Raw genomic sequence first — 26,693 nt, 5'->3', positions numbered from 1 at the left:
GTCAAGAAGGTGCAGGTGTGGCTTGCGCATGCTGTCCTGCTGGAGAGGAGTGACTTGGGCCTCCGGCCTCAGACTGTGATCTCCTTGCTGCTAGTAATTGTGCATCGGTAGGTCGGCTCGCGCCGATCAGATACGCTCGCTGGGACATGCGAGCAAAAGTTAAGTCAGGTACAGTGGGATCGGTGTCAGAGAAATCGTCGTCGTCCGAGTCAAATTTGAACCGATCGTCTTTGGACCAATCATCTGTCGTGAAGTCTCGTCGCACTCGAGGGAGCCTTCGATCAATTATGATGCGGCCGCCACGACCTATCCTCCGTCTGAAGGAAGGCATATGTCCGACAGAATCTTCATCCGCGGGACTGGCATATCGAAAAGGTGTTGATGGTCGGGATACGTCTTTCATCACCACGTCGGTCCCATTCGGCAATTCCTGTGACTCTTCATCCGAGATACTAGCTGGCGGTGTTGGCAAATATTCAGTCGCAGCCATTGCCTCACGGAAATGTTCGCCAGGTGAAGGATAATCGTCTTCAAGCTCAGGGGTAAGAGGTGCCATGGTCTTGTCGACGAAACCCTCGTTCCATCTGATGTGTTTCTCAACGTTGGTTTGAATCTCCTTTTGCACTTCACGTTCCCGAGCATTGGCAACTTCTTCCAGCGTGCGCAGTTCGGGACCAGGACCAGAAGCCATGGGCATTCTGAGCTGCTGGGCGAGGGCGGCTTGATTCGGCGTCATGCCTGGCGGTATTTTTTGCTTCTGGAGAGGAGGTGAGTTTAAGTCCATTCTTGTCGAACGGGGTCGCTTTACCTTTTGATTGATGAGGAGGTCATCATCGCCTTTCATACCCAATTTCCTCTTTGTGTCACGGAGTGCCTGCCGCTGCTCGAAGACCAGTTGGTCGACCTCAAGAACTTCTTTGCGAAGCTGCTCTCTTCGCTTGACCATCAGCAGCATGTTTCTCGCCGTCTCTAGCTCCATACGGAGTTTTCTCAGCTTCTCAGCACTCTGCGCATCACGATTTCTGGTCTTCCGAATTTGTCGCAGTTCACGCCGTCTAAAGCATACATATGGATCGCTGTCGTCGGACTCCTGGCCAGTCTCGAACTTGAGCCGTGGGGCTAATGGACGATTACCAGTCGCCGAGCGCCGTGATTTCCAGTGCTCATATATGAACCTGGAAAGGTTGCGGACAAAAGGAGGGATGGTATCATCGATTTGCTCCTCGAGTTCTTCTAAAGGTAAGACGGGGGGACTATCGACGGCAGCAAAAGGTTGTTTTGCCTGCGCGGTTTCCTCGAAAAAATTCATGACCACTTCAAACTGGTCTTCGGTGCACGGCTCCTGTCCAGCAGGCAATTTACCGTTGATCAATTTCAAGGCAAGTTCGTCTTCCTCATCCATGCAATACGCGATTCCTGCACAGTCTTCGACCGTGGCGGAGGAGCGTATATAGGTGGCGGGTTGTTGAAACCCTCTTGGGTAGAGGACGTCATATTGGACATCACTGGCGATGGTAGGTGGAGTGGGGATGTAAGCATCTTTGATTTTGGCATCAGCTTTGGCGATTTCAGATGCTTTGATGGCTTGTTGAAGATGGTATTCCTGTGAAGCTGTGAGTGTTGTGCCAAGATGTGATGACTAAGCCAGGGAGAAGAGGACACAGCGACAAGAAGAACGGGTGGAAGAAGAGGTGACGAGGACGAGAGAAGACATACTGATTCCTCGGCTTTTTCAACGCCTGTTTCTATTGCAGCACGTTGGGTATCGTAGTCGGAAAGAGGATCAACTTGATCCTCGCGGAAAATCTGGACATTTTGCTTGGAGTTGAGTTTCTTTGGGCGGGTGGCGCGGCCGCGGGTGGTGGACATGAGGATTTTTTTCAGAGTCAGAGTGGTGACTCCCTCATGGAGGGAGGAGTGAAACCACACCCGCCAACACGCACCACAACAATGTCAACCACCACGGTGAAAAAGTAGCAAAACGGGGTCGATAATTCCTCAATTTTGCATCACTAGTAATTTGATGCACTCTGACTATTAGTCCGTTTTCAAAGTGATGAAAAGGACAAAATTAGGTCGACGATGGTGGATGACTTTTGATGGCAGGCAGGGTGCTGGAGTTGTGGTGGTGCAGTTGGAGGTGAAGCAGTGGGAAAAAGAGGGTGAAAACTCCAAGGGCAGAGTGACGGGGGATCAGCTTTGCTGCTGCGCTGCCACCAGTTGCGGAACACCCACCAGTTGGGAAGTGAGAAAGGGGGGGGTCAAGGTGCGGGAAGTTGTTCAGGTGGTAGTGGTGGTGGTAGCCTAGAAGCTAGTAACTTTGGGCATTCATAGGGGGGCCTCGGGCCCAGTACCATGACAGCACCACCAAGCAAACACCAAGCACCACCACACTGGGCAAATTATTCGGGCGCTCATTCTGGCAGTGACCGACCATCTTCAGCGCCCAATTTCTACTGTAACACCCCGGACGGGATGAAGGCACACTGTATCCCGTATATCACATTCTATCTCGCTCCCAATAAGATATCTTACATCATATGTAGGTAAGGTTATGCGTGATGGGTGATTCTAAGACTTCAAGTACCTACTACCTAAACGTCATCCTCGCTGAAGTCCATTCACTCACAGACCTCATAATTCACCTGTAGTCAACATACCACAACCTGTTGTGGAAGGAAAGAAATTTGCCCTGCAGTCAGCCACATTAATCTCAAGCCACTTGTGGCACTCTGGGCTAACCCCGTTCAAGTCAATCCGCACGTGACTCTCAGCTGCTTCACTCGATTGGGCGAATCGGGCACCGTTTAATAGGTACCTCGAGAAGCGAGAGCCGCCCCCATGTGCATCACGTCTTTGAAACTCGCCTGGCACTCCGTAATTTTGAGACTCTTTTTCAGCTCTCAAACTAGCCTTCTCACACTCTCAACTCGATTTCCTACTTTCGACCTTCACGCGCCTAGACGAGTCCTTCGATAGAGCCCTCAGAACCCCTTAGCTCCTCCCTCAAGCGCGACAACACCTACGACTCCAACTGCGATTGTCACACCCCTCAATCGCCCTCCATGGCTACGCCAGCCTTCGGCGCCCAAGCCTCCACCGTTGCAGAACCCAACAATGCCGCTCTATACGATGCTCGAAGACGGCAGCAAGTCACTGGCTCTCAGATCCTCGATAATATTGTCTCCTTCTCAAATTGTACGTCGCAGTCTCCATTAGATTGCAAAGCGGTCGAGGGGCTCTCGCACGAGGGAGAGTAACCCAGCACGTGCTAACAACTGCCTCTCCAATAGTCGATCGCGATGAGGTGGACAGGTTGCGAAAACGGTTCATGAAGCTGGATAAGGTGAGATCGATACCTTCAGTGTATATTGTTGGGTGAAATTGACATGGGGCCACTATAGGACAATAGCGGCACTATTGAACGCGAAGAGTTCCTTTCTCTACCTCAAGTGTCCTCGAACCCTTTAGCGACAAGGTATAGGGGCCTGTCCTCCTTCCCGGGTGGTTCTAGCTAATCTCTCTTCAAGAATGATAGCCATCTTCGACGAAGATGGAGGCGGCGACGTCGACTTCCAAGAATTCGTGCTTGGCCTTTCTGCCTTCTCCTCCAAGGGCAACAAAGAAGAAAAGCTGAAGTTTGCCTTCAAGGTCTACGACATTGACCGGGATGGATACATCTCCAATGGAGAGTTGTTCATTGTACTCAAGATGATGGTTGGCTCGAACCTGAAGGATCAACAACTGCAGCAGATTGTGGACAAGACAATCATGGAGGCGGATAAAGATGGCGACGGCAAGATCAGCTTTTCCGAGTTCACACAAATGGTTGAGAGCACGGATGTTAGTATGAGCATGACGCTGGGTGAGTTTTGAAGACCTTTGACGGCAAGTTGCTGTGGACACTGACTTGGCGATAGATCAATTCTGAGGCTGGCATGGCGTTGCATTGCAGATATTTTCATGGCTGACCAGCGAACACGATAACTTACCTGTGATGAGTAATGATACACACAACTCGACAGACGCCAGGGTTGTCATGTCGAGATAGCCCGCTACCAACGAAAGGAGATGCCCAAAATACCCTGCTCTTATCAACGCTTGTCTCTGGTTTTTCCGTTGCTGGTACTCTACTGAGCCTTCAGTGAAGAATTGCGGAGGTTGTAGTCCCAGCAGTCTTTCTGGTCCGCTTCGATGCCATATCTCGTCGGCCCAATGACCACGCTACTGCCAGTCCAAAGCTATGGCACGGCAGCCTCCTCCATTACCTGGGACTGCTTCTGCTCATGCTCATAACATGTGGCTAGCTAAGTCTCGGCTCGATCTCGGCTTCAGTTCTACTTTTTCTTGTCCACGTCCGAAAGATCTTGATTGGGTGACTGCTGCTGTTTCTTTATTCTCTGTTGTGATCTTCTCGATCGAACGGTCATTTTATGATGCAGAGCTGCTGGTAGGTCAGCTGTGAGATTCGTCTTCTCGGTGTCGATTAGCTCCCGTTCAAGACGATCGATGAAGTCCACGGAATCTTCATCTTGGTACGAGATCCAGTCCTTGTCCTTGCCCTTGTTCCCGCAGAGGCATTTGAACCTGGGCGCCTCGATGGTGCCTCCACAGCAAGACTAGCAAATCCCAAGAGGGCGAAGGCTTCGGATCGATGTCTGGGCCCAACGTCGACAGTGTACATGATGCGGCATATACAGTATCAAGTACTCGGTACTCCGCATAGATACCCCTGAAGGTATGTACCATACTCACAATGTCGGTATCTACTCCTTGCCTGTCTCCCAACCTACCCTTCCGGAGGGAGGGACGAATACCAAGACTTCAACAGATACTAGTGTTCTACTAGTTCAGCCTTGGACCTCATTAGACCCGACACAAGACGGACTAATGGACTCTTGAAAAGTCTTGACTACGTGGCCACCTGCCCATGGCGCCAGATTTTGGTCGGTGGCATCGATAGATAATCTCATTAGCTCCATGTTTTGGGATAGTGGCTGGTCGGTTTAGTGGGTGCTAATGTTGACGCTTTGAAAAACAGGAGCCGTTTCGGGAACCGGTTCGTTCGTCCAGGCTGTCCAGGCTGTCTAAATGCCTTGACAGAAGTACCTCTCCCCTAGTTACTCCAACGTGCGAACAAGGCTACACCGCAGAGTCTCATGTACGTGCTGATATGCTGGAGGTATCTGCACATCTTACGCTCCTTACAGGGCATGCTTGGTGAGAAGAAGTATATCGTCTTGTCTAATGTCCTCTGAGATAGCGTCCAAGAAAGTGAACTCTTCGACGCATAAACGCATGGAACACATCGAGTCGCTTCTGTGGGTGGAACAGCCTTGTGCTGGCCACGAGATGGACAGACAATCATTCTTTTTTGGCCCCCTAATTTTGAGCTCCAGCATCGCAAGGCGAAATATCTTTGAAGTTGTATAAACACTCTCTTTCCCCAACCTCCTTCTCCGTTTTCTTTTGGTTGTTGCCCTTCATTTGTCCGAAATGGTGGTTGTCTGCCCAGCCGCCATTTGCCAATTCGCGGTATCACGACTTCCAATGGCATCGGCCATTACGAGCTCTGCGGCTTCACCAGGAGCTCTTCGAGAACCCTGCACACGGCATCACCGATCTCCTTGGTCTTTGCCTTTCCGCCCAGATCGCCGCTTCGGATCTCCAAGCCGCCAATGTCCTTGCTGTCGAGAACTTTGGCCACTGCAGCTTCGATGGCCGCGGCTTCAGCGGTGAGGTTGAACGAATACCGCAACATCAAGGCCGCCGAAAGGATTTGAGCAACGGGGTTCGCGATGCCCTTTCCAGCAATGTCTGGCGCCGATCCGTGCACGGGTTCGTAGATGCCGTTGCATCGAGTCTTTCCGTCTGGAATGCCAGAGAGACTGGCACTGGGTAAGACACCCAGGGTGCCGACCACGCCGCCGGCCTGATCAGACAGCATGTCGCCAAAGGTGTTGTCCGTGAGGATGATGCCGTTGAACATCTTCGGGTTGCGAACCATCAGCATCGACAAGCTGTCGGCCAATTGGTGCTTCAGCTCGACGTTAGGGAACTCCTTGGCGAAGACCTCCGAGGTGACTTTGCGCCACAGGCGGCCCGATGCAAGCACGTTGGCCTTGTCGCTGGACCACACGGTCGCCGGCCCTCCGTTGCCTTTGCCGTCCTTGCCCATGGTCGTAGCCAGGGCAGCAGCAACACGTGCGCATCGTTCGACTTCGTCCCGTCGATACGCCCACGAGTCACTGGCAAAGTCGGCTTCTTCGACCTTGGTACCGAAGTAGGCACCGCTGCAGTTCTCGCGCAGGACGATGAAATTCGTGCCCTCAGCGATAGAAGCTTTCAGAGGGGAGAGTGACAGCAACGAGCGGGAGTAGAATGTACAGGGGCGAATATTGGCGAAAGTGTCGAGGTGCTGGCGGAGACGCAGGAGACCAGATTCTGGGTTTGGCCAGGCCGTTCCCCTTCACGGAATGTCATTATCAGGCGCTCAGTTTCCAAGCAATGAAACGCAACCAGCGACGAAAAGCTGACATTAAAGGGGGAATAAGACTTACCATTCAGGTCCGCCCACACTCCCAAACAACACGGCATCGCTCTCTTCCTTTGCAATCCTCAGCACCTCATCCGTAATAGGCGTCCCGTGCTTGTCGATACTGCATCCGCCGCATATCTGGTGGTTGAATTCGAACTTGAGCCGGCCCTGGGAGGCGATTTCGACAGTGTCCAGAACTCGCAAGGCTTCGTCCATGATTTCAGGGCCGACATGGTCGCCGGGGAGGACGAGAACGCGGAATGTCTGCGCAGAGTTGGAGGCCGGGGCCGCCATGCTTGATAGCTGGCAACGAAATTGGGCGTTGAAACGGGGTCGAGGGATGGAACAATCACGGACTGATGCCAATCCTCCTATGCTGAAGTGGCTCTGGTGCTTGGATCTCACAACCGCTTTGGAAACTCCGCGGAAACTGTTCCAGACGGTTGGGGATTTCCACCAGGACATCGGCTCAAGCTTTGGGTTTTTCTACCACAGACGTTCTCCTCAGGTCAAACGACAGCGCGATGATACAGCAAAGGAGGAGAGAAGGAAGAAGTTGGAGATCCCCAAAGACCTTCGACTTCTCCACACACAGACGAGTCGTTATCCTTGGGTAAACAGCATTTGGTGGAGTTCATATACAGATGCTCGGCAATTTATCCGCTCCGATAGCGGAGGGCTTGGTAGCCTTGCCGAGGGACCAATCAGAATCGACTTCTCCGACAAGGCTGACCCGACCTTGTCCGGGTAGAAGACCACAAGGCTGAACCCCCCCAATTAAGCGCCAGACATGTCTGTGTTTCAACTTCCACTCGCGTAAATCGCCATCGCCATATTCGACGACATATTTCCTTCTTCACGCAGAGCGCCCTAAGGCCACCTGCCTTGTTGCTATTCCTGGCCCCCTCTGGCCGTTGCAAACCTGGTTAGCATCAACTTCACCTGTTCAGTGATCGCGGCTATCCTGGTCATTAACAAATCATGATACATGACCTCCCACCACTCCTGGCATCTGAAACCAAGACCCTCGATCCCATCTGCCTATATGGTACTGAGTCACTGACGACTATCTTGAATGGGCTGCCTTAAACAGCGCACCGACCAGATATCGCCCCCTCCTTGAACTGTACACCACGAGCAATAAACATGGCGACTGAGTTTTTACTTGACTTGCGATGGAGCGAGCTGCATCTCATCAGATATCCTGTACCTAATCTCGTCGCAGTTGTTTGCGCTTCACGTCTCTCCAGCAATGGCATGGACGTATCAAGACTCCCTGCACGTCTACCAGACTGACACCGAAGTCCTGCCATCCGATGCCTCCCTGGTGAAGATGCGCCCTGCCCGCACACGACGCATCCACTGGAGAGCGCCGACACTGATGGTCGCGTCGTTCATCACTGCTCTCATCGGCGCAGTGTCACACCATGTCTTGTACTTGTGCGTCGACGGGCGCGCCATCACATTCGACGTTGAGCAGCAGGTGGTCACTTCGGCCGGGCTTGTCCTGGCATTTTTGGTGAAGGTGCTCCTGGCCATCTCCTCATCCATCGCCTTCACGCAATGTTTCTGGTGTACGTTGAGGCTTCACTCAGTCGACGTGCGGTCTATGGACTCGCTCTTTGGCGTCCTGGGGAATCCATTCGAGCTCCTCAACCTGCGCTTCTGGTTCGGCCATCCTGTTCTGACTCTGACTGCCGCCACTACTTGGTAAGGATGAACTCCTTCCATCCTTGGAGTACTTTACCACCTCCATATCTAACTCTCCCCTCTTTCAAGGCTCATACCGTTGTCTGCGATTTTTACGCCTGCGACCATTTCAGTGGGACCCAAAATGCACAGCAGTGCCGTAAGAATCAACGTCGCTCAACGGGATGCTTTTTTGGCCAACCGACTCAATAAGTTGGACGATGGCTCGTGGCGATTCCCCGGCGTTTCAACCATGTTGAACTATCTGTCGCAGCTCAGTCTCGTCGAGGCCAGCCTTTTGACGGTTTCGGGGGGCTCCTCGAACCAGAACCTCTCGTACACCCAAAGCTTCCACGGCCCTGCGGTGCAATGCCTCACGCCGAATAACGAAACACGCTCCTTCATCACCACCGCCATGGAAGAGTCGATCAACGAGACGGGCGACTTCCTCTTCTGGACAGCCTTCTACCCTTTCGAGACCTTTGGCCCGGACATGAACGGGACGTTTTTCAACAACATTGTCGCCTCGGAGAGCGCCACGGACCCCAACCTGGGCCTGGATCTGATTTCCAAGGATGCGGCAAAGGTCTACCACACGCTGTACCTCTCGGACAACATGACGATAATCCCGAGTGCCGATGGATACTTGGAGATTCTGGAGTGCTCGCTCCACAACGCCTCGTATGACGTCCGCTTCGAGCTCCACGGCGACGGACAGCAGACCATCACCGCCACGCGCGAGCTGCTTGAACCGGTCCCAGCGTCACTGTCCCTGCCTGGCAACGTCACGGAGACTGATGCAGCTGAGATGTTCGAGTACCTCACGCTCATGCAGTCGTACGTCGTCTACGTGATCGGCGCGACCACGACGAGCCCGCTGTATGTGTCGGACTGGCGCGCTATCCAATTCAGCAGCCTGGTGGCCAGCCCAGTCCTCGGATCCTATCTCATGCCTTCTGAGGACCATGTGAACTTGAGCGACTTCACGGCCGCTCTGGAGAGTCTGTTTGAGAACTTTACCCTGAGTTATCGCTTCGGGGAGGTGCCAGAGTGAGTCAAATTCACAGTCTCGTCTTTCCCATCCTCCCAAGCCCCCATGCCTCTTGGGGGGAGTCTTTTTTTTGGGGGGGGCTAGAGTCTCCTTCTTGGCTAATCCGCGTCGCGACGAATAGATCAACAACAGGCACCCCGAAACAGTTCAACGCCGAAATCGCCACATCGGCCACGCTGCACCGCTCACTCAACACCTTTTCGTACAACCCGCGCACGCTGATCGTCGCGTACAGCGTCGTCATCGCCCTGGCCGCGGCGTGCCTGGCCTGCGGGATCACGGCGCTGTACCGCAACGGCGTCAGCTACACCAACAACTTCTCGACGATCCTGCGGGTGACGCGCGACAAGCGGTTCGACGCTCTGATCGAGGACGACGAGGACCGCGCCGGCGCGGATCCCCTCCCGCGCCATGTCGGGGACGTTGTCGTCACGTATGTCGGCGAGGGGGAGGTTGGTGCGGCGGCGGTGGGGGTAGACGCAGAGGTAGAGTCAGCTCAACCTCAAGGCCGTGCCGCGTATACTCATGTTGGCTTCACGGGTGCGGGGATCAAAGTGCTCAGTTGAAGTTTGACGAGTGAGAATGGAGGAACAAGCACGCATGACGACGACGACGACGGCGACGACGACATACCTGATACCTACCTTATGACATTTAGCGAAAAGAAGAAACGAAACAGAGGAACCACAGTTGGAATCAAGCAAATGAGGTTGATGAAGGGGAGATTCCACCACCTTGTCTACATACAGTACGACTCACTCGGGCACCCAGACTACCAGGCCATATTCTTCTTGTTGTCTTGTTCTCCTCTCTTACAGCCTACCCCTTCTAGGGCCAGAGACAGGGACAGGAACAGGAAAGAAAATGATCCAAATCACAATCACCCAGAAGAAAACCCCCGTTCATTCTATTCATTCCATTCTCCTTGCACGCAGCAACTCTACCTACCTACAGTACCCGGGTACCCAGGTAGGTACCCTGGGTAGGCAGTTTCCTACCAAGAAAACCTCTCGCCCGTCACCTCCTCACTCCACTTCCACAACCTTTCCGCAATGTCCTTTTTGACCGCGTACCCGGGAGCCTTGAGGATCTGACAGTTACCGAGAAAGGCGCCGGCGCCGTCGTCTTCGCTCGGAAGACCCAACTTGTCGTCCAGGGCGGCGACCAAGGTCGTGGCACACCCCTGCTGGTGGGTCTTCCAGACGAGGCCCCTCTCGGCGGCGGCGGCGAGCATGGTGTCGCGCACGACCGGGTCGGTGTAGCGGATGAGTTCGGTCTGGATTTCGCCCGGGTTGACGGCGACGCTGAGCACGCCGTGTTTCTCAAACAGTCGCTGGTTCAGGCCGACGCTGAACAGCACCGCGGCCGTCTTGCTCGCCCCGTACGCCGCCGTGGGGATGTAGGACATGGTGTCGTCGACGACGAGGTTGTGCGCCTGCATGATGGCGAGGTTGGGCTTCTCTGCGTCCGGCAGCTCGCGCACCGGCCGCTCGTAGCCCATGTCGCTCAGTGGCACGGCCGCCACGTACACGCCCATGCTGGCCAGGTTGACGATCCGCACCGCCCCCTTTTGCCCCGAGGCTGCGGCGAGGATCTTGGGCATGATCAGGTTCGTCAGCAGGAAGTGGCCCACGTGGTTCGTCGCCATGGTGAGTTCCACACCGTCCTCGGTCATGGTCCGCTCGGGGATGTTCATGATCCCGGCGTTGTTAATGACAATGTCGATCGCCGGCACGTCCGTCCACGCCAGCACCTCGGCCGCCGCCTTGCGCACCGACTTTTGCGACGAAAGGTCGACCTGCAGGCTGCGGTACCCGACATCTGGGTAAGCCGCTTTCAAGTCGTCGATGCATTCTTGGAGTTTTGCCGTAGAGCGGCCCGCGAGGATCAGAAGTCGTGGGGACTGCGACGCAAACGACTCGGCCGTGGTGTAGCCGATGCCTTTTCTGTTGACGCCCGTGATCAGGATCGTGCGGTCCTTGATGGCTCCAGAGAAAGCGGCGGCCACGGTGAGGCCATCCGTGGTGGCGCCAAAGTCAGGATGGGTGGTTGCAGTAGGAGTTGTCATGGTAGACAAGATACGATACTTGATGGCTCTGGATGGAGATTGAGAGCAAATTAGAAGGAGATTCACTTGTTAGATCGGAAGTATAGAAGATGGAAGATGGAAGACAGGACAAAGTCTGGGATGTGAAGAGGAATTGTGCTCTTTATATAGCATTTCCTGGTGGATTGTGCCAGGGTATTCTGCTTCCTGACCACCCTCTAATAGCCATGTGATTGATCCGTGTCGCTCCAAATCGCAGGTTTCATACCATTGTGTCCACTGACAGAGAGACTAATAGCATACCGAGACGTATATCAGGCAAACAGAAGAGGCGTTAAAACATGCAAGGCTCCACCAGGTGTTACTCGATGTTCACCCCACAACGTCGTTGCCGATTCGTGAGTTCGGATTGTTGACCGCATGATTGGCTCGCGACTTGAAAGTCACACAACGCAAAGATCCTCATGCGTCGCTTTCCGGACTGTCTTCTCCAGGATCGCCCTCACCATCATCAACCTCTGACTCACTGTCATCACTGTCCTCTCCTTCGTCTTCTTCTTCTTCCTCCTCCTCCACTTCTTGACCAGAATTTCTTTCAAAAGGGTCAAATTCCTCCGCTGCCATGTTCTCATCGCCCCATAGCTCCCACTGCTTTATCAACATCGCGGGAAGCTTTGCCACAAGCGGCTTCAGTTGTTGCCGGGTCGTAATAATGATTTCACTTGCTTGGAGGTAGACTTTGCGGAATTGTTGCCAGAGATCGGGATCGCGACGAGGGTGTGGGAAGTAAGGGTCGTTTCCGGTAACGGCGACAAGGTACTTCCGGACTATATCTGACGACAGGTTCTTCGAGTGCAGGTCAACTGCGGAACATTTGTCAAAATCTAACATCCACATTTGGGTTTCTCGTAGGCTGAAGTTGTCCATAGACGATACCGGACGCTTGAAAATCGTAGGATACGGGCGTTGCGCAGCAAATGGATTCACTGTCGAGTTGCCAATGACGAATTCGGTGTCTTGTGCGTCAATTTGGGCTTGCCAGTGTAGAATAGCGAGTCCCATGGCCATCTCTTCCGCATATGCGTTGACGTTGAGACCTACCATCTTTGCTTGATCCAGGTAGAGAGGGAAATTTCGAAGCGAGTCCGTTGGGCCGTAGAGAGTGGCATCCGGCTTGTTCTCACCGAAGTAGACGCGGATGAGACAGTCTCTGTTAGGAGGGTGGATGTGGACATCGTGCTGCACCTGCTTGTCGTCCTGGTAGAACTGGCGGATGAGGGCTTCACGCGTAAGGGAAGGTACTGGCAAGATGCGATCGAGGTAGAATACTGCGGCTGTAGTCTGGTCTTCCTTGGGGAACCTTGAAATGCTCGCAGTCCAGAATTCGTGGGCCTCAGGCCCGTGGAAATTCCGTGCTCGAGGCACTCGCGGTGTGCGACGTCCAGGGAAGTTTTCTGCTAGCAAACGAGCCCAGGAAAGGTAGCTATTGTAGGCACAGTTCGTCAAGCAGAAGTCAGTCCAGATCGAGTCGGCATTTGCGCCTTTCTTGATAGCTTGCGTGGTCCCTGGAATCTCGAATACACTACCGCAGGTGCCTCGCCCAATATCTCGCAGATCGGGGCGGTTATCGAATCCAGCTGCCTTCATACGCTCCGCAAAGCTTGAGGCAGTTGACTGTACTGACCCAACTGATAGTGTTCGCTTGAGAATCTCCGTAGCAACCTGTTTGTCGAGTAGTTGTTTTAGGACAAGCGACCGAGTAAGACCCTCAGAAAGCGTAGTCGAAGTACTTTCTTCGGAGATATCCTTATTTTGAGACATGATAATCAAATCCAAGTCGAAAGTGAGATGAAAGTGTAGGAGAGATAAAGGGTTATAGGAGGGTTAATGGAACGGCGCGGACCTTCCTTTACAACTTCTACGAAATAGTAACAAGGCCCTCTAGTGACTCACGAGTCCGTCGTAGGCACTGGCTACCCATGACTTTCGTCTAACAGCGAACTCTGTTCCGCATCAGATATTTGAAATGATTTAGTAGCTGGGACTCGCCATTTGCTCTTCCTTGTTGCCAGATGATGGGCTGGAGGACCTCCCCGACAAGAGCATGTTTAGTGGTTCAGTTGTACGGGGCGTCTTCTCTCGCCCTAACGTAACGGAAAGGAGGTCCTCCTGTGAACCTTTAGGGCTGTGTATCTTTGGAAAGGATTCCCTTCATTTTCTTATTTTGATAGGTTAGCTCCATCATGATGGTAGTCATCGGGCTCTCATCCATATGGCGCTGAGTTTGGGACCATCAGAGAAACCCTTCACAATGCACACCTGAGGGCGCGAATGGTCAACTTTTCATTATTCCGTATCTCGTCAAATTCGGTATCTCAAACGCTGTCTCAAACCGAGGAAATAACCATGTGCCTTCCCTACAACTCTTGACGTCTGGTCGAATGGTCGCTGAAAACCTCACTCCAACCTACATAACAATGCAATCTCGATCCTGTCCATGCCTTCCTCTTCCAGAAGGCCCTGACACTCCCTGTGGTGGCTGCAACCTTTGCGGCGAGTTGGTGTAATACTGAGACATCTCATTATATGCACTCGTCCGGCGTCTTGGTTCCCTCCTGCCCGCATTTGGTCCTGGTGGATGGGAAGGAGTGTCAACCATTCCTGAGGCCGAATGGGTGCTGACGTTACTGATGGTCCCGGTCAGCTGCGTGTTGGAGTTCATGGGAGACGGTTCTGACGAGGGATGCAATGGGCTGCCCAGTGGCGGAATGTATGGTCTGCCTTTAGCTGCTTCCTCATATGCGGGGGGTGCATCCTCAGCCAAGGCATCCGATGGACGATTGACGCCTGGATTGGGTGCGCGCGAGACGCGAGGTGGAATCGGGGGCCGTACTTCGGGTGGCGGCTGCGTGGAGCGAAGAGGTATCGGAATGTTCCCTGTCTGTGATCTTCGTGGTTGCGTGCTGGAGGAACCTGTGTTGCTCCCATGTCGTCTATTTCGATCCGCACGTTGTCGCTGTTCCTCTTCTTCTTGCAGTTGTAGTGCCATGGCAAAGTCGGCGTCGTGTTGTTCTTGTTGTTCTTGCGGAGACAGAGGTGTAGCCGCAGGCACATTGCTGACGCTTAAGAGCTGTGACGACCGTCGCGCAGCGGGATGAGTTGACGACTCGTCTCCACCGTCATGGTGACTGACGGGCATGAAATCACCCGAGAAAAATTCGTTGTGTTTGCCGCTGATGTCCACGAGACTTTCCCAAATGATTTCGTCCCGGTCCGCGTAACCGGCATCTGTGATCAGAGTGAAAATTTGACCACTTTCAGGGTGCTTGTAGATCGTGCTAAAGTGGTCATTGCGGAACATGATGGCAAAGGAGCCTGATGGGATCGAATCTTGAACAGCTTCGAGGCCAGAAGGAGTCAGCTGGGTGGGATATGTCTTGAAGAAGTTTTTGATGGCGTTGATGTCCTCCCACATGTTTTGCTCAGTGGTCGTTAATCCTTGGGTCGTGAGTTTGTATTCCAATTCCTCCTCCCCAAACTGGAGCGCTTGAGCATCTTCGTATGTCTGCGCAGATCGTGCAAACGCCTTTGCGGCTTCGGACCCCGGGTCAGGAAGCCAGCCATGTACCAAGGGAACTTGGAAAGCCCCGTAGAGTTTCATGTCTGGCGTGGCCTCAAACGTCCCTAGCTTTTGCTTCGCACGTTCCAGTTGCGGCATATTCAGCAAAGAGTCATCCGCATCCATCAGATTGGGCGCCGGCTGTGAAGGCGGTACGAATCTGGGATTGGCGTTCATACCTGTTCGCAAGCGCATCAAGAAATGGTTCAGTTCATCCACGTCTGGCATGACTTCTCCCACAGCGTCAAACCCTCGCGACAAGAGTTCGTCCATCAACGTTTCAATAATGAGGCCAAGCGACACTTGTTCACGTGTCCGAAGAGCTTCATCGAGTGCCGCCTGAGACTCCTGTTTCGCTCCTAAGATCAAAGCATTCACCAACGCCAAAAGAGGACACGGTCCATTTTTATTCTGGGTTAACATCGAAGATCTTCTCAGTTTCCGAGAGCCGTGATCGAACCAATTAAAATGCTTGATTTGGTATGTTTCGTTCCTTTGCTCTATCATTTTGGCGACATCTTCGTCCGAGGGAATAGTTGTGCGTATTGTCGGTCGGACTGGTTTGGGTGGAGGTGGTCCTTCGGGCGGGTCGTAGTACTCAGTCTCTGCACGATGTGGCGGTCTGAGAGGCAGGGGAGGCCGGGACTCATCGTCTTCTAGCAATGAGGGTTCATCGTTTGTTGGGACGCCTGCCTGAGCAGCATTGGGGAGTGTTTCTAATTCATCCTTGAGGGATACAACTCCGCTCTGCTGTCCACGGTCCAAAAGGTCGCTATTATAATTTGATACTTGTTTTTGAGAAGGAGAGAACGGAATCGGAGACGGAGTGGGAGGTACAAGGTTGACATTCGAGGCCCAAGGGTTTTGGTTCTCGACTGAATCATGTTGAGGAGACACTGGTATAAGTGGTGGCTGTTCACTGAACGGTGATCGGGGTTCTGTTGGTGGAGGTGGAGGAGGAGCTTGCGGCATGGGAGGCTGTCCCATCTGATGCCTGATCCCCCATGAGTCTGCTGGTGTCTGGGTATCCTGCTTGATATTATAGGTTGGGCCCGATATCGTGCCACTGCCACCACTGAAGCCTTGAAAACGGTCAACTGGGGCCGCAGCATGCCCTCGATCCATCTCTTTGCCCTCCGCCGCTGCTTCAGGTACATTCTGGTCTCCATTGGAGAGTGCGATCCGTTCGTCTCCTGAAGCATTATCCGAAGGGCGTCTAAAGGGATTATTCGAAGCGAAAGCCGACATGGTGGGTATATCGGGTCTTGATTGTGCAGGCGACAGACCCCAACCCACGGGTTTCCTCTTGATCCCAGTAGACTGCTCAGGCGGCTCTACGTCGACCCATGGCTCCGCATGCAAATCGTTATCCGGGAGCCCAATTTGTCCCCTTTTTGGGCTCTTCCCTCGGCCACCTTCTCCTTCGTCCGAATCTTCCCAGAAGTCTTTGGAGCGTTGACTGTCCAACGATGATCTGGGCGTATCTTCCTGCGAGCGACCTGCTCGTAGAATCTGGGGGATATTCGAGAGAGCATGACTCTGGGGATTGCTGACAAGCCCGGGAGATGAGCGAGGTTGCCCTGGTCTGAGAACATCAGGCAGCGGTCGATCGGACGTCTGATCTTTCGTGCGCAGATCAGACCAAGGATTCTCTGCGTCTTCAAAACTGGGAGATTCTGCGACAGTCGGATTCCTTCGTGAGGACGAGGGTAGGGAAGGGAGATCGGTCGAATCCGATACCAGATTGGCTTGTGGCTCTGGGTAATAACTCGACGAAGGAGGCTGAGGTGGGGGACTGGCGGGATACGGAAGAGATGTTTTACGTGTCATTATGATCTTTTGAGCGCTGACTTCGAACAGCGCCGTGCTTGACAGAAATTCAATGATTCTGGAATCGTGGTCGCCTAAGGTTCACATGGCCCAAGTAGCCGCGGCAGGTCGAGAGCGAGACAGAGTGAGAAATGTGGTGCCGCATCAGAGCCGGTGAAACGACTGTGATTAGACTACGGAGCATCCGATAGAGGAGGAGGAGGGAGCTTATTATATCGTCAAGTTCATTTGGAGGTGCATCGAGAGTTGAAGAGCGACTTTAACGAGCGAAAGACCGCGTAAGCCCTGTAGGGAAAGGCGAGAAACTCAGGCGCGAAGCAATCGACTTGGGGAGGAATCTCTCGCTGATCACCGTTTTGGGTGTCAGTGGGAAACGTTGGCTCTTTGGCTCTTTGGCTCTTCTGAGGGGGTGACGTATTCGGACCTCTGTGCCTCAAAGTTGTGGCGGTGCAGATCATCATCCTTCGTCTACCGCCGCCACATTTATTCAGATACGAATTCCAGGCAACAACCAATCTTCGGCTTATTGTCCCTTGAACAAGGTAGGTGCTAGTCTCCTTTCATCTGTCCTATACACAGTACACTTGGATCGAGTACAACGTCTCCATCCCCCCTAAACCTGGACCCTGACTGCGAAACTAGAAGCGTGACACTGGTTGAAATCCTCTCCCATGGCCAAACCGAGAAAAGAACATAACTCGCTGATTCCCACTCCTTCCTGTTCGCAGAGACTCGTGACAATGGATTCTAGTCCTACAGCTATCCCAATCCACTCATACATGTACACAACATAGAAAAAGAAGAGCCAAGATGGCATAAAGAAACACAGAATCTTCTCCAGTGCGAAATAAAAGTCCTTTGGCAGCGCGTACATGTCATCCGCAGACACAGCTCACTGGGGTCTTTAAGTCAACACTCTTCACCTCCTCTCGTCGCGTCTCGCTTCTCCTTGGCTCATTGCTCGAAAGTGCCCCGACTGGCCCGGGTGCAGGATCGGCGCTTGAGGGTGAGGGTGGTGCAGATGAGGCGGTGGTTGGCCTGACCCTTGAGGTTGTAGGTGTGGAAGCGATCCCCCTTGGTGTTGATGTTGATGTTGATGTTGGTGCTGTTGCTGGTGCTGTTGCTGGTGTTGGTGCTGATGCTGATGTTGATGTTGATGTTGGTGTAGCTGGTGTGAATGTGGATGCGGATGATGAAGAGGATGAGGCGTTCCCATTTGCCCGGGACCACGACTAGGGCCCGGAAACGGTGAATGAGAATGAGTGTGAGCACCACCGTGTGTGTGTGGAGGCGTAAAGGTCCGTGGAATGTCGCGTTGAGCAAATGTCATGTGGCCTTGATTAGTTGCTGCAGCCATCTGGTTTGGACGGGGCACCGGAGGAGTGGCATGGTGCTCCATACTGTACATCTCCCGGCGTATCTGTTGTTGCTGTTGCTGTTGCTGTTGCTGCTGTTGCTGCTGTGAAGGTGGTGGTGGTGGTAGTTGTTGCTGCTCCCGTTCCCGTTCCCGTTCGCGCTCTAATTCTCGATGACGTATTTGTCTTTCATGTTCACGTTGCTGCTCCTGCTGCTTCTGCTGGTTTTGTTGAGCCATGTGTTGTTGGATAGTCAGTCGAGTCGGAAATTCAAGAGACGACTGAGGTCGGTGGTGAAGACTCGAGACTGGAGTTGAGCTCGCCGAGTGAGAATGATTTTGCTGAATCGTCGGGTGACCGAGGGACGAAGATTGACTTGTTGACTGCGAAGCAGAGTATCCTGCCGAGGCAACCCGTGAATGATGCGACGAGGTCGAGGCTGAGCGTAGTTGCGGCACAGCCTGCGTCGGTTGTTGAGGTGGAGGAGAGGGTACATGTGGAATTTGGCTGATCTGGCCTAGTAGCGTCCTTCGGTGATCAATTCCAGCTCGTTCTGGTGCTCGAGGGGTATCCACGCGCAAAGAGTGGAGCGAGGGGATACTGCTCTGCTGTGAAGTCGGTGGAATCACGGAATAAGGACTCGGTGCAGGTGAGTGATGGTGACTTCGTTGGTCGCTGGGGGCTCCCTGCTGGCGTGGATCAAAACGGTCCATCCATGCTTCGTTACTGGGGCCGGTGACAGGAGCGGGAGAATATACGCTGGGATAATCAGTCGATGATTGCTGCCCGCTGCCTGCAGAGAGCACGTTACTGCCACCGGGCCCATATGTGCCTCTCGACGCTCTGTTCAGGAGTGAGTCTTCAGGATGGTGCTGACTTCGAGGCTGCTGCAAGAGGGTCGGACCTGGAGGAAGAGCAGTTATCTGTGGAGAAAGAATGGATGCTCGTTTCGGTGCCTCCAAAGACGGCCGCTTAGGCGGTGGATCTGGTGGATCGTCGTTGAGAAGGCCGAACACATTCGAGCGTTTGGCTGGGGGTTTCGGAGTGTCTGCAGGAGGCGGCGGAGCAGCAGGATGAGATATCTCAGCTCGTGGCGGCTGAGAAGTATGAATTTGGATCGGTGTCAGTGCTGGGGACTCTGTCGGGCCGGTCCGGTACAGTGCATGTTGATTGTCTATACGACGTAAAGAAGCCATGTCCTGAGGCGTCTCTAAAGGCGGGTGGCTCGGAGTTGTCGAGCTGCTGTTGCGGCTATGGCTGGGATGCAGAGCATTTGGCTGGGTATACTTTTCAACATGGGCTTGAACTTGAACGGGAACAGCTGGTGGAGCCTGGGATCGCTGCTGCACGGGTATGATAGGCTCTCGCAGCCCTAGAAGGCTAGGGCCGTTTGCGGGTATTGATGGTTGTTGACCTAATTCAGGACGCGGCATATCTGGAAGTCTCTGTGTGAGTATTTGAGGCGACTGCTCCTGAAGCGGTGCCCTGAGAGTTTGACGGGACGGCTGGAAGCCAACATCGTCCTGAAAAACGCCAGCTTTGGGACCGTGCAATGGTTTATGGCTGAAGAGAGCTGGACGACCGTCTAATCTTGGGAGCTCCTCGGTCTTTGTTGGAAGGTGAGTGGGCAAAGGGACTTCACGAATTGCCTCTCGTGCGACCGGGTGTGGTTGAGATGCCATGTCTCCGGAGACTGTCCTGTCAAGCATACTTCTTGGAAAGTCTTCAACAACGCTCGGTTTGATTGCTGAGACTGCAAGCTCACCATTCATGATGGTCTGTTCACCCTGGGTAGTTGGACGACTGAGGGGGCCTAACGCTGAGTCATGTCGACGTTTTGAAGTTACAATAGGACTCGGAGGCGGAATGGCGACTTTCCCAGCTACGCGCATCTGTTCACGCATCTGATCTCCCATCTGACCAAACTTTTCGAGCTCATCCTTGCCACCATCGACCTGCCGAGAGTAATAATTCTTAATCTGCATCTTATTAGCCACCGAGGGTGACCCAAGTGGCGGCGGACTCACCATCATCGCGCTCTTCGTTTTCATGAAGTCGGCAATTGCTGTGAAGTCTCGACCAAAGTATGAAAGAAGTTCTGGGAACTTATTCTGTTCGGTAACTGACCAATAACTGGAATATGGTGAGGCCGCGGCCGACGATGGAGCTGTCGGAGGACCGGCGGGGACATCGCCAACAGGATAAGGCTGGAGACCTGCTTCAACTGCTGCCCGCTGCACTTGCACTGGCGGAACGGAAGGAGGAGGATCGGGCCTGATGGGCACATTTTCGGCACGAACAAGCGTTCGCCCTCTTTCTGCCTTGGTAGAAGTCGCAGCTTTGCTCGGCGAGGCTTCAGCGGGGGCCAGTGGTAGAACTTGTTGTTGTTGCTCCGCCTGTATTTGTGCCTTGGTCCTCCGCACCTTCGTGGCAGTCCCAGTCTTGCGACCCCTCGAGGTTTTCGCACTCCCATCTGAATTACCGTCTTTCAAAGCCGCTGTAAGCTTCTTCGACTGTGGAACGGGTGTTGAAGAGTCCGCTTCACTCGGAGCATCTCCGAACGTTGGTGCCGCCGCCCGCCTTGGCCTCCCACTGTCTGTGACAGGAACAGGTGTCGCTTCCGCATCGTCACCATTGAGAAGCTCGGACATCAGAGCCGTTGAACGGGGTTTGGTCGCTGCCACTCGCCGACCGCGCTTCCTAGGCTGCGATCGTCTCAAGAGGTCTTTGTAGTGAGCCTTGGCCTTGGTCAAATAGTAATGGAGTATGCACTCTTGATATGTTCTACCTGGGATGGACTCTGCAATCGTGCCCCATTTCTTCGGAGTTTGACAGTAAGCTTCGATGAAGAGGGATTGTTCCTCCTCTGTAAAATCATCCTCGGGTGGAAGATAGGCAAAAGCGTAGAGCGCCAAGTCATTTGGGACGAGACGATTTCTCTCTTCAAACTGCGATAGTTCTATGTCGGCGGGCTTTAACATTGGCGGAACCACTGCCTCCAGGTCATAGTTTGGCACAGAGCTGGAAGCTGCTTCTCTCTCGCGTCGTTCTTCCTCTTCTTTGAGGGACTGCTGAGACATCAAAATTGCGGCTTGCAGGTCTGCTTCTGTCGTATTCCGCGCACCTCTCGTACGTTCGTGGGTTAGTGAAGGTGTGACTGACGGCGCCGCTGACGGTGCAGGGGAAGCAGGCGCAGGGCTAGCCTGCGACTCACGGCGTTCTTGCTCGAGTTGCTGGATTTCTTGCTTCCACACAGGATATCGGGCCTTGAATTCTGCGTGCATTTCTTCAAGTTCGGATCTCCAGTCCCAAGCATTACGCTCAAATTCCTGTTGTAAAAGAATCGAAACTGCTTCACGTTCGACTTCATCATCCGATTCTTCAAAGACAACTGGCTCCATAGGTCCCGACTTCAGATATGGTAAATCCTCGATAGGAGGGGTGGGTATCGGGTTCACCGGTGGCTGCTTGAGAGGTCGTCCTTTTGGATATGGTGGTTCTATTGCCAATGTTTCCTCCTTAGACTCAGTCTCCTCGGGGACTTGCTGTGGAGATGGTAACCCAGTTGGAATAGTAACAGCAACAGGTGCCTGCTCTTTGGTAACTTCCACCGGTGTGGTCTCGGGTTTGGCCACGGGATCTTGAGATATCATATGGAGAAATTGCAGCTTCACCAGGAGGGCTACTACCACCGTATCCTGTAGTAGAGACGGTGGTTTCTTCGTCGCGAGTAGTTCCATTTCCCGTTTGTGCCTCTCTTCAGATTCAACATAGTACTCTTCGTCAAAGGAGTCATCTCCAGCTTCGTCGTCGTCGTCCTCACTGGAAGCGGGAACCGACATTATCACATCTTCTTGATGGTGTATCTCGTCGGCTGCTCCCCTGGCAGGTAAGAGGGTCATTTTGACGTCTTGAATTTTAGGGCTTGTTGCAATCAAGGCCCTGGGTCCCGATGGCGCAGTTGGAGGGGAGTTTGCAGAAGGATGGGCCCCTCGGGTCTTGTCCGGGTGTGGTGGGACCACGCTCTGCTGTCTTGGTCCCGTTGGTATAGGACCTCTGTCCCGAGTTTCAAGTGGGAATGGTTTATTCATCGCGTTCATGATGGATGGCTTTGACTTGTAGTCTGGAGAGACCCATATCTTCGAGGCTGTCCCTGAGCTTGTTCTTGTTCCTTCACGGTCGAGACGAGGGCCCGTGGGAATTGCTGGGGGTCGATTGTCAAGCCCGGAAGGTTTTGAAGGTTCCCTTGGTGCCATTGGAGGAGGTCCCGAACCAGCCGGCTCACTTGACGATAGTCTGTGTTTGTAGGGAGTCGTATTGCCCATTCGCGGACCAGACGGGACATTTGGAGGCATAGCACGGTCAGCGGCTGGGGCGGCAGGGGGTTTAGGTTCGGCGGGCAGCTCGTCTTTCTTTGCGCTACCTTCCATGGATAAGTTACTTGCGCTTGTCGTTACACCTGGCCGGACCTGGCGCGACACAGGCTCAGTGCGAGCCCAGGCCTCTTGGTGCTGAGGCGTTTTGACAGACTGGCCGAGACTTGCTGCGGGAGCTGTTCTGCCAGCTTTTGGCCCACTAGGCGGTTGAAAAGTAGCTGGAGAAGGTGCTCCTTGCTCCGTCTTGGCAGTTTGCGGCCTAGGTATGGTTACCTTTTCTGTGACGGGAGTGGTGACGGACGGCAAGGACGGTGGAGGACCATAGTCAAGGCCGATCGGGGTTGGAGGTTGTTGTGGAAGTTGGGGTGGTTCACGACGGGAGGTATCCAACCTCGAACTTCCAAAATAATCCGCTCCGTCACCATCACGCCGATTTTCACGGAGCGCACTAATCGGAGTAGCGACAACTGACGGCCGTCTGCCTGCCTCGAAGTCGGGCTTCCCAGGTCGGTCACTGACGGAGGCAGATGGGGTAGTAACAGCAGCGGCCATATTTACAGTGGATCCCCTGGCCGGGGATTGATCCCTTGGCCACACATCGTGCTCCCGTAAGTCCCGAGGCCTGACTTCGGGCTCTCGACTGCGTTCATAATCGCGACGTTCGTACCTGTCCGGGCGATCAGCATCCCCAGGGGGGGGCCGACCGCGGTCGAACTCGCGATCACGACGGCTTTCTCTCGAACGGCTACGTGGGTGGAATAAATCTCGCTCTCGGTCGCGTTCGCTTACGAAAGAACTCCGGCCTCTGCCCCGGTCCCAATCGCCTCTGCCTCTACCGCGGCTAAGCCCGCCACGCCCTGCAGCAGGATAGTATGACGACGCAGATTCTGTGGGGCGAGCAAAGTTAGAGGGAAGCGATTCCCGCGAGTCCCTCCTGGGTCGGACTGGAGAGGCTGAACGCTCTCTGCCAACATATGGTCGGGTATCTCTCGCTGAAGGAATGGTTCGATCGGTCACTGCGAAATCGCGATCACGCCGAGTCCATTCGGTGCGGTCGTCCTCTCGAGCGCGGTAAGACTGTGGAGGTGGCCGGGTATCTCGTTCGCGGTCCCTTTCACGATCTCTCTCCCAGGTGTCGTTGGGTCGGGGAGCGAATCCTCCACCTCTTCCACGCGCGGTTGGCGCAAATGGAAAACCACCACCACCTCGGAAGTCAGCCTTTGGACCTCGAGGAGGATCTCTTTGCGCCGACAGCAAACCTGGTTCCGCTTGACCCCTGTATGACGAACTTGTAGGCGTGTAGTTTGTGGACGGTCTGCGATCGAACCGAGGTGGAGAGCGATCTCTTGCTGGAGGAGGATATCTTGAAGACGACATACCCCCCCACAGGCCTTCAAGGTAAGGTGAATGCTATTGGCCCGGAGTCTGATCGCTTGAGGCGGAGCACATCACGTGATCTTAAGGCCCTTTGGATCCCTCGATCTGGGCCAGCCCAAGGTTGGAACTTCCTATCGATGCAGGTGATCTTGGGCACTGTGGGTTTGGCGTCCGTTAGCGTGGTTATTCAAGGGCTGAGATAATCCTGTCTGGACAATGCCTGGGCTTCGTCTTTGCACGCTAGTGTTTCGTTCCTGTTCTGTTTGACTTGAATTTCCCGCTGTCAAAGGAAAGTCGTTCGCCGCAGATGAAAAGCCACAGCCACGCAGTCGCCCACTGATCAGGCGTATCTGCGGCGTTCTGCACTTTGGGGGGCCAAGACTACCGAATAGCAATAGAGCGAAGTGTAGGGTCCTTTGTCAGCTCCCTGAGGCCAGTTGCGTGAATTAAGATCGAGTTCGTCGTCCGGGTTTTCGCGTCCTCGACACTGTCCGAGTCGATAGAGGTACACAAGGACAAGTGCAAGACGAGTGCAAGACAAGTGGAAGATAAAGTGAATTATCGATCGCGCAATACGTGGGAAAAATGGATTGAACCTCGATTTGCCGAAGAGAACGCAAGGTAGAGTTTTGAGGTTGAAATGGGTGCTTGAAGCCCGGGTGGCAGGGAAACGCGGCGGAATGGCGGTTGTGTAAATCGCGAAGTCGTAGTTAGAGGTTGAGAGTCAATGCGCGATCATGCGGGCTGCGTTAATTGGAATGGTAGGGATAAAATGAAGTTGATGGGAAAAGATGGAAAAAGACCAGGGAGGAAGAAGGGACGAAAAGAGATGAATGGGTCTGACATGGAAAAGGCGCTTGTGGTGGTGGTGGTGCAGGTAGCGCAGGTGGAGGAAGAGGAGAGAGGGAGGAAAAGACGCTTGGAGCTTGGTGCTTGTTGCTTCTCCGTTGCGGGCGGCACTAGGTACCCAGCGAGTGTGCTGGGGCCACCGCCGAGCTGCCTGCACCTCAAATCTTAGCCGCTGCCGCCGATCCGTTGCCCGTGCGCGTGAAGACGGACATTGCGTCAACCCAAAAAATTCTATTACGGGTTAATGTCAGCTCAATTACAGGAGTATTACCCCTCGAATGCCCAGGAGGTACCACGTCAATACAGGTCTGTTACTGCCCATCTTACACACCACCTAATCCTGAGAGGAACAACAACGTTCCCCTAAAGAGCTCGTGGGCCCCTAGCGAGCTCACCATCCGCTATTAGAGCCCCAGATTTAAACATGCTCGTACGAGGACAGGGGCGCCCAGACTCCAACCAGGGCTGATCAAGTTTGATAGGCTGATAGGCTGCCACCCACCACATAGCGAATCACGATGTGAGAAACATTTTGTACCAGGCAGTTTTTTTCCCCTTGCGCTGGATAGAGTCATCCCTCTATTCCCACACACCCATTAGCCACGAAGAAGACCAAGCATAGCAGTCGAATATGGGATCCGCACCACCTGCTAAAGCCACTGATGCTGTTCTGGTAGCGTCGGAGCCTGTTCCTGACGAGACTCAACAGGTCCGAGGCATCGACTGGGCCGCAGTACCAGAGGAACAACGGACTGTAATATCGAATTTTATTGACCAACTGACTGGGCAAGGTTTCCAATCTAGTTCGATAGGCGATGCCATCCGTATTATTAACGATATGGTCTGTTTCTGGTAATTTATCCGTTGAAAAGTGAAGGATTTCTGACGGCGCACAGAGATCATGGAGAGATCCCGACTCAGGAGAGAAAACCACCATTTTCCTAGGATACACCTCCAATATGATTTCATCAGGCCTGCGTGACACCTTTCGCTATCTTGTCCAGCACCGTCACGTCTCAGCGATTGTCACCACTGCTGGGGGAGTTGAGGAGGACTTCATCAAGTGTTTGGCTCCCACTTATCTGGGCTCCTTTTCCGCTTCTGGCGCTGCCTTACGAGCCAAGGGACTGAATCGCATTGGGAATCTCATTGTTCCCAACAACAACTATTGTGCCTTCGAGGACTGGATCATCCCCATTCTAGACAGGATGCTAGCGGAGCAGGAAGAAGAGTTTGCACGATCCGGAGAACGGTTCATGTGGACTCCCAGCACCATAATCCACCGCCTGGGCAAAGAGATCAATGACGAATCATCGGTATACTACTGGGCATACAAGAATGACATTCCAGTCTTCTGTCCTGCCTTGACAGATGGCAGTCTAGGAGACATGATCTACTTCCACTCTTTCAAAGCCTCCCCACTCCATCTCGGCATCGACATAGCCAAGGACATTCGGAAAATCAACACAATTGCTGTGCGGGCGAAACGAGCGGGCATGATCATCCTTGGAGGGGGGGTTGTCAAGCACCACATCGCTAATGCGTGCCTGATGCGAAACGGCGCCGAAAGTGCGGTCTATGTTAACACGGCACAGGAATTCGATGGGAGTGATGCTGGCGCCCGACCAGACGAAGCAGTGAGTTGGGGCAAGTAGGTCTTCTCCAGTGGTCCGTGTCAGTATCTTGTTTGGAAATTGACCAAGAGCAGAATCAAAGCCGACGGAGACAGTGTCAAGGTATGAAAAGGACAGAGCCCAACTTGATGACTGCAGAAGACTAACATTGTCAACAAACAGGTCTATGTCGAGGCGTGAGTTGTCATTCTTGTTCAAGACTCTACCGACAAGAATCTAGGCTAACGAAGATTTTCAGTACAATAAGTTTCCCCTTGATCGTGGCTGGGACTTTTGCAAAACCAGAACCAAAACCATGACTCGCAGACAGTCAGATGAAATCTCCAAC

At 53.6% G+C, this 26,693-nt stretch overlaps 9 protein-coding genes across 9 annotated transcripts; 3 read left to right on the top strand and 6 right to left on the bottom strand.

Annotated features, from left to right (window-relative positions):
* Position 1: 1 nt before the first annotated feature.
* Z517_07690 (uncharacterized protein) lies at positions 2-1,869 on the bottom strand (the record flags this gene model as incomplete). The annotated part of the gene is made up of 3 exons (XM_013426211.1): positions 2-757; positions 809-1,603; positions 1,717-1,869. 3 exons carry the CDS (start codon positions 1,867-1,869, stop codon positions 2-4), a joined length of 1,704 nt encoding a protein of 567 aa, XP_013281665.1.
* A 1,196-nt stretch (positions 1,870-3,065) lies between these two features.
* On the top strand, positions 3,066-3,876 carry Z517_07689 (calcineurin subunit B; the record flags this gene model as incomplete). Its single annotated transcript, XM_013426210.1, has 4 exons — positions 3,066-3,198; positions 3,294-3,346; positions 3,405-3,478; positions 3,531-3,876. 4 exons carry the CDS (start codon positions 3,066-3,068, stop codon positions 3,874-3,876), a joined length of 606 nt encoding a protein of 201 aa, XP_013281664.1.
* Positions 3,877-5,563: 1,687 nt separating this feature from the next.
* Positions 5,564-6,832, bottom strand: Z517_07688 (3-isopropylmalate dehydrogenase; the record flags this gene model as incomplete). Its single annotated transcript, XM_013426209.1, has 2 exons — positions 5,564-6,467; positions 6,561-6,832. The coding sequence occupies 2 exons, from the start codon at positions 6,830-6,832 to the stop codon at positions 5,564-5,566; spliced, it is 1,176 nt and encodes a 391-aa protein (XP_013281663.1).
* Positions 6,833-7,790: 958 nt separating this feature from the next.
* Positions 7,791-9,844, top strand: Z517_07687 (uncharacterized protein; the record flags this gene model as incomplete). The annotated part of the gene is made up of 3 exons (XM_013426208.1): positions 7,791-8,248; positions 8,318-9,277; positions 9,400-9,844. The coding sequence occupies 3 exons, from the start codon at positions 7,791-7,793 to the stop codon at positions 9,842-9,844; spliced, it is 1,863 nt and encodes a 620-aa protein (XP_013281662.1).
* Positions 9,845-10,272: 428 nt separating this feature from the next.
* On the bottom strand, positions 10,273-11,346 carry Z517_07686 (uncharacterized protein; the record flags this gene model as incomplete). Its single annotated transcript, XM_013426207.1, has 1 exon — positions 10,273-11,346. One exon carries the CDS (start codon positions 11,344-11,346, stop codon positions 10,273-10,275), a length of 1,074 nt encoding a protein of 357 aa, XP_013281661.1.
* Positions 11,347-11,787: 441 nt separating this feature from the next.
* Positions 11,788-13,146, bottom strand: Z517_07685 (uncharacterized protein; the record flags this gene model as incomplete). Its single annotated transcript, XM_013426206.1, has 1 exon — positions 11,788-13,146. The coding sequence occupies one exon, from the start codon at positions 13,144-13,146 to the stop codon at positions 11,788-11,790; it is 1,359 nt and encodes a 452-aa protein (XP_013281660.1).
* A 646-nt stretch (positions 13,147-13,792) lies between these two features.
* Positions 13,793-16,774, bottom strand: Z517_07684 (uncharacterized protein; the record flags this gene model as incomplete). The annotated part of the gene is made up of 1 exon (XM_013426205.1): positions 13,793-16,774. The coding sequence occupies one exon, from the start codon at positions 16,772-16,774 to the stop codon at positions 13,793-13,795; it is 2,982 nt and encodes a 993-aa protein (XP_013281659.1).
* A 919-nt stretch (positions 16,775-17,693) lies between these two features.
* Z517_07683 (uncharacterized protein) lies at positions 17,694-23,882 on the bottom strand (the record flags this gene model as incomplete). The annotated part of the gene is made up of 1 exon (XM_013426204.1): positions 17,694-23,882. The coding sequence occupies one exon, from the start codon at positions 23,880-23,882 to the stop codon at positions 17,694-17,696; it is 6,189 nt and encodes a 2,062-aa protein (XP_013281658.1).
* A 1,480-nt stretch (positions 23,883-25,362) lies between these two features.
* Z517_07682 (deoxyhypusine synthase) lies at positions 25,363-26,545 on the top strand (the record flags this gene model as incomplete). Its single annotated transcript, XM_013426203.1, has 4 exons — positions 25,363-25,572; positions 25,628-26,382; positions 26,440-26,467; positions 26,528-26,545. The coding sequence occupies 4 exons, from the start codon at positions 25,363-25,365 to the stop codon at positions 26,543-26,545; spliced, it is 1,011 nt and encodes a 336-aa protein (XP_013281657.1).
* Between the last annotated feature and the right edge of the window lie 148 nt (positions 26,546-26,693).

Source organism: Fonsecaea pedrosoi (assembly GCF_000835455.1).
Source record: "Fonsecaea pedrosoi CBS 271.37 unplaced genomic scaffold supercont1.5, whole genome shotgun sequence".
NCBI classification, from domain to species: Eukaryota; Fungi; Ascomycota; class Eurotiomycetes; order Chaetothyriales; family Herpotrichiellaceae; genus Fonsecaea; species Fonsecaea pedrosoi.
Note: the sequence above shows the minus strand (reverse complement) of the source record. Positions and strands in the feature narration are given on the sequence as shown.